Source organism: Cystoisospora suis, assembly GCF_002600585.1.
Source record: "Cystoisospora suis strain Wien I chromosome Unknown contig_2552, whole genome shotgun sequence".
Lineage (NCBI taxonomy): Eukaryota > Apicomplexa > Conoidasida > Eucoccidiorida > Sarcocystidae > Cystoisospora > Cystoisospora suis.
In genome coordinates this window covers 1-5,602 of record NW_027155350.1, presented here as the reverse complement: position 1 = coordinate 5,602, position 5,602 = coordinate 1, and the positions used below count along the sequence as shown (strand labels likewise).

General features: G+C 57.6%; 1 protein-coding gene across 1 annotated transcript; it reads left to right on the top strand.

The window, feature by feature from the left end:
* Nucleotides 1-47: 47 nt before the first annotated feature.
* Nucleotides 48-5,579, top strand: CSUI_005266 (amine-terminal region of a tm vesicle-mediated sorter; the record flags this gene model as incomplete). Its single annotated transcript, XM_068065443.1, has 2 exons — nt 48-456; nt 757-5,579. Coding segments are annotated over 2 exons (5,232 nt in total), but the record flags the coding sequence as incomplete, so codon positions are not given.
* Nucleotides 5,580-5,602: the final 23 nt, after the last annotated feature.

Sequence of the window (5,602 nt, the reverse complement as noted above, 5' to 3'; positions counted from 1 at the left end):
CGGAACGCGAACCGTTACTGATCTCACAACTTCGGTGGGTGATCAGTAACGGTTCGCGTTCCGTCATAAAGCGTGCAGCGCCCGTGGGGACCAAGTTTTGGGCTTCCCTCTGGAGCGCGCATCCGAGAGTAGGAGGTCCGTCTAGGAGTTCGACGCCCGCCAAGGTTGTTTTTCTGCCGAGGCGGAAGGCTGCAACAAGTACAACGTATGGGTCGAGGGCCGGACTGAACCATGTCTTGGAGCAGAAGCAGCGAAGTCGGCGGCGATCATCTGTATCTGTCTCGCACAGGTACAGCACAGCCCGGCCTCTCGGGCCCTCGGCCACGAACGCGCCTCCTGCGCTTGCGGGTCGGGCTACCTCTCCAATGCTTCTGGCATCATCGTTGGTTCAGGTCAACTGTTGCTTTCTTGCTCCGGGCTACTCCGATGCGGGCACCCGAGAGCTGGCGACCCTAGGTAAGAGAGCGAACTTGCGTTCTGTTGCAGACGCCTTTCGCCGGTATTACGTTCACGCGAATGATGACTACAAACAAAGACACGACAAGGGTGTCAGGACGCTTCCGACGACAGGGACGAGTCAGGATACCATTGGCGACTATGTTGGTCGCGAAGACCATGACGATGTACCTGTCAGCATCTATAGCGGAATGTTTTTTCGGAAGCCGGAATCGGCCTCCTTGCAGAACCCGATCGATGCGATTAGTGGAAAAGCAACACCGTGTGATTCTCTTCCATCAGGTGTGTGCTGTGTCTCAGCTGGCGGCGGCCTGAGCGGCAGCAAGGGGAGGTACCATATGCTTGGGCGGCGTCACCACCAGTTTGTCGCAGCACTGGATCCGCACAAGCTCGTTATCCCTGCGGGCACGTTGCGTTTCGACGAGCTGTTCAAGCCTAGTGCCGTACTGTCGTTTCTTTCGGCTGCCGCGGCGTACCAGAATACGGGAGACATGGGGAGTGTTTCTCAGCTTTCGGGTGCCAGCGCTGCTAGGGCTGACTTTCTTTCGCCGACAGCTGTGGTGCCAAAAGAACCTCTACCACTTCGGATTGGTTGCTACGATATGGTGTTAGAATGTTCTGGTGTGAGCTCACCAGACACACATCTTCTTGCCCTCACTATACTTCCCTCCGTGCCACATACAGCTTCCTCGTTCTTGTCGGCTTTTTTGCCTCCAAGCTCCTCCTCTCTGTCGTTAGCGCCGCTAGAGAGCGATCGGCATTTGGTCCCGGCAGTAGCGTGCACGCCCGACTTGTGTAGACGAGGCCGTAGCCAAGACGACGTGAATCTCTTGGACAGCACACCGGCTGCGGAGATGCTTGGGGCTTCATCCTCTTGCTGTCTCAGGGAGCGGCCCTCCTTCGAATCTTCCGAATTCTTTTGCCCGCAGCTGCCTCAGCAAGCGACCTGCTTCCCGTGTCTGGGGGCGGGCAGCCTTCCTCCTCTTCTGTACTCCTCGCTAGATGATGCCATCTCAGCTCGGTCCATCCTCATGCAATTTGTACCACGCTTTGTCTTTATTAACTCCCTAGATGTGGATCTAGAAATTAAGCAGGCCGACGTCGGCGTACCTTTTGCGCTCCTGTCGTACTTTCCTCCCGGCTCAGGTATCGGAAACCGGGACCCTCAAAGCGATAGATGCTTAGACGCATTCTATAGTGCGAGTTTCCCGTCTTCTTCGGCGGGTAGCAGTAGACGTTCGTCCACCCTCGAAGACCACAATATGACTGATCACACGGGAAGCCGACAACGCGGCGACAAGAGCGGCTTTACTGATGATGAGCTGTCGGCATCTCGCCTATTGTTCCTTACTCCGTCTTCGCCCATCTTGTTCTTGCCGAAAGGCGCTGCGGCGGTTTTCCATTTCTCAGATCCGGGAGCCCCATACGCAATAAACATCCGGCTATCTTCTCATTCGTACACTCCTCACAGTTCCACTTTGTACCGGTCGCACCATCACCCGTATGGCTCTTCCTACCAAGCAGCGGATCCGACCGGTACCGGTGCCGTGCACGTCGAAAACCCCCTACTGCTGCCCCATCCAGCGTATGAAGGGATGCGACTGTTGGACGTTCTTCATGAAGAGGGTGTGCTTCAGAGCGAGGAACGGTATTATCAGGATGGTGCTGCAGCTGCGGTGGCGACTGCTAGTGCTAGCGAAGAGATGACCTATATCGACAGGAGAGTGTCGAGCTCACCTTATAACTGGAGGATGCGCGACGGCAGCCTGCTGCAGCCACTCGGAGCAGGGTGGGATTTCCCACAGGGTCATATGTCAGGTGACGAATACGGACCGGCCGCCGGTTTTATCTTTTCATCTTCAGCAGGGAGCCTGCGTGAGCGCCGCCTCCCGGGCGGTTCTGACTCAGGGGGTCTCCGGGGTCCGGGACAGAAAATGGCTGTCGAGTGTCGTAGCTCTCTACCGGAAGAGGAGACGTTGCCGACAGTGCCCGACGAGGTGACTAGCCGACTGCGAGGAAGTCACACGGCATACGAAGGGGGAAAGACGGCAGTGACACAACTGGGCTGGCCAGCCCAGGGAGTGCTAGACAAAGATACAGACGACGCCAGTTGCAGTCGCCACTACGGCGACCTTCCCGGTCCCTATATAATGGATATGGAGCCGCACCTGCGGCAGCTTCCAGGGATCGCAGACGCACAGCCGGGACAGCCGGGCTTTCACCGTGACGACAACCTTAGTCTGTGGAGAGGCAGAAGTGCTGAAACTCTTACGAGATTTTCTGTAAGGGCGCGAAATGGAGGACGGGGCGGTACAAGCAGCGGCGAAGGGACAGAAAACACTCGGGGGAAGTCCAGGCGTTCGAACATGCAGCCGTCATACACAGCAACACCTGGTGTCCAACGGCCGTTGTCTTCAGGCGCTCTCCCTGAACAGAGATATGAGCCGTACTCGGCAAGCACAGGATACGAAAACGGTGAGCGACTGTATTTATCTGATAAATTCCGTCATCGTCAGCATTCTCCCGACAGGGCCGACCTGCCGTTGACCCCCTCCCAGCAACCGTCAGAATATTCAGGAAGGGGCCTTCGGAGAGCTACCTTTTCGATAGGTTTTGATCGTCGGCGGTCCCGCGGTGCCCGCAGAGAACCAGTTGTGTCTAGTTCTGTGGAGAATCTTTCAGGAGCCTCTCTGTTGAAATCAGGGAGCGAGCGGGATGGGGCCGCTCACTGGCATGGCTCGGCTACTCAGGACCGAAGCGGGGCACTGTGGAACGCCAGCAATGATCGTCCCCTACCCAGTGGACAACATGCTAGGAAAACCCAGCAAGTCAATAACATCAAGTGCCTTCCACTGCTTCAGGGTAGCACAGAAGACTCCCTTGGTCCACTGGCAAGCGGGCACGCCTCTTTACCGTGCTCGCTCGTGTCCGGGCATGAAACAGGTACGGAGTTACCACTATCAACAATGTTGTCTCGGGTTAGCAGAAGTGGCAGCGCAGGGCTCAGCGACCAGTTTGGCAGGGAAATATTCGTTCCTAAGCCTCGTCGTGGAGTTGTTGCAGCGGATGACGTGAAAGATCATACTGACAATTCTGGAAGCGAGACGGTTTCACGCAGATCCAGCCAGGCTGCTCTCGTAAATCGCGCGCTGAGTGGCGAAGAACTGGCTCGGAGGCTTCCGGGTGAAGACCCGGCAGTGCACTATATAGAGAAGCTAGCTTCTTGGAGATCTCGATCAGGTACTCTTACGGCTCATCCTTTCTCCAGACAGTTGACGTCTTCAGTGGGGGGCTCTTCTTCAGGCCTTTCACTTCTGGGCTTGCGACGTCTCCGCTCTGGGCCCTCCTCTTCTTCTGAGCCGGGAAGCACGTTTGAGGGTTCCTCACAGGAAAGCGACAGCTCTGGTACGACTGGCGGAGGTGAGATGTGCTCGAGTGGCGTTACCTCTTTCTCTTCCGGATCCAGCAGCAGGCGAAGATCACCTTCGGTACCTAGAGTGGCACCGCGCGTGTGTCCGCCTCTTCCGTACTTCCTCTGGACTGACGCTGTTTACATCGCGGGTCCTGCACCGGATTCGGGAGTTTTCAGCCGCAGCCCTGTGTCGAGCAGAAGCAGCACTGCCAACCACAGGCAGACTAGTCCCAAAGCTAATCGGTCCTCGGGCGCCTTGCGCACACCAAGTTCACAGGACGTTTTCTCCGAGACAGCCCCTCCATTTTGCAGTAGCATACTGAACAGCTGTGTTCCTCAGTGTACGGGCGGCGGGCCTGACAACACCGAAGGGTCCGGCAATTCGCTCTCTGTTTCCGAAGGGACACGACGCACCTCTCCGCCCGAGGCCGAGGCGGCTGCTGCTCAGCGCAGCTGCAGCCAGAGCGTGCCTTTGTTGGACTGTCTAGGGAACCTGTTTGCTGTAATCGACACGACGATCAATAACACCGGCAGTGACAGGGGGGGAAGCATCTGCTGCGTAACCTTTTCGGCAGCTCGTCATGCCCCTGTTCATGTGGAGAATCACCTTCAGTCGTCTTACATTCTTGTCACCAACAAGGCGCCCTTATGTTTTACAACAGCCGCTGGGCGCGCTGTTGGCTCGAGTGGCGGATCCGATAGTCCTACCATCCTGACAGAGCTAACCGGCGGCCTGTGTGGAGCAGCTGCCACTCCCTCGCCCGATAGGAGGCTCGAGAGCAGTCCGGGGGACGAGGCGTGGACGGGGGGATGGTCTGAAGGAAACTGCGGCCCAGCTCCGGTTTGTATCGGTCCCTTACAGAGCAAGCCATTTTGGATGCAGCGAGCCCTTCCGCTCTGTCCGGCGTGCGAAGCCGCCGACGCAATGGCGACAGCAGCTGCTACGGCTGCAGCCGCCTCAGCAGCATCAGCTGCTTCAGCTGACGTGAGCGCGGAAACGCAGTACCTCGAGACGGGGGCGGCGGGGGGTCAGACGGAGCGTGGTAAGAACCTGCAAGGGCGCAAATTGTCAAGTGGCCGGCGAAAGTTAGGCGCAGAAGAAGGCGGCCGACCGAGCGGCTTCCGCTTTCCGGATGAGCGAGTTAAGGCAAAAGCACGGAAATCTTCGGCGGCAGCCCCTCGGGAGTCGCGCTGGCAGAAGTGGAGAAAGAATTCATCAACAGGTTCAAGCGCTTCCGGGAGATACTCCCGAGCGAAACAACATACTGACGAAACGGGCAGCAGTGAGGAGGGGGACGCGACTGATCCGCATCAGACGCTCTGGGATCGTGGCGGAGACAGAGGGGGCTATCCGAGAGCTCTTCTTCGTTTTGGAAGAGGCAGGGCGTTGTGGAGGGAATCGGCGAGCGACCGGAGCGATAGCAGCTCGTTGACTTCCGATTCGTACAATTCCTCGATGGGAGCTGATGACTCCAGCTTCCCACTATCATCAACTGAAGGGGGGGACAGCAATAGTACGACAGATCGCCTGTTTTCACGCCTAGTCGCGAAGGAACGTTCACGGACTGTACGCGGGGACGGCGATGATGTGAGCGACTTTTTGTGGCCACCACCAGCGCTTCGCAGACTCCAAGAGCAGCTAAGCACGGCTGTGGAGAAAGGCGTAGAGAAGTGTCAGGATGCAGCAGCAGCTGCGGCGGACATTATCAAGAGGTCGGCTCAGTGGCCGGATTT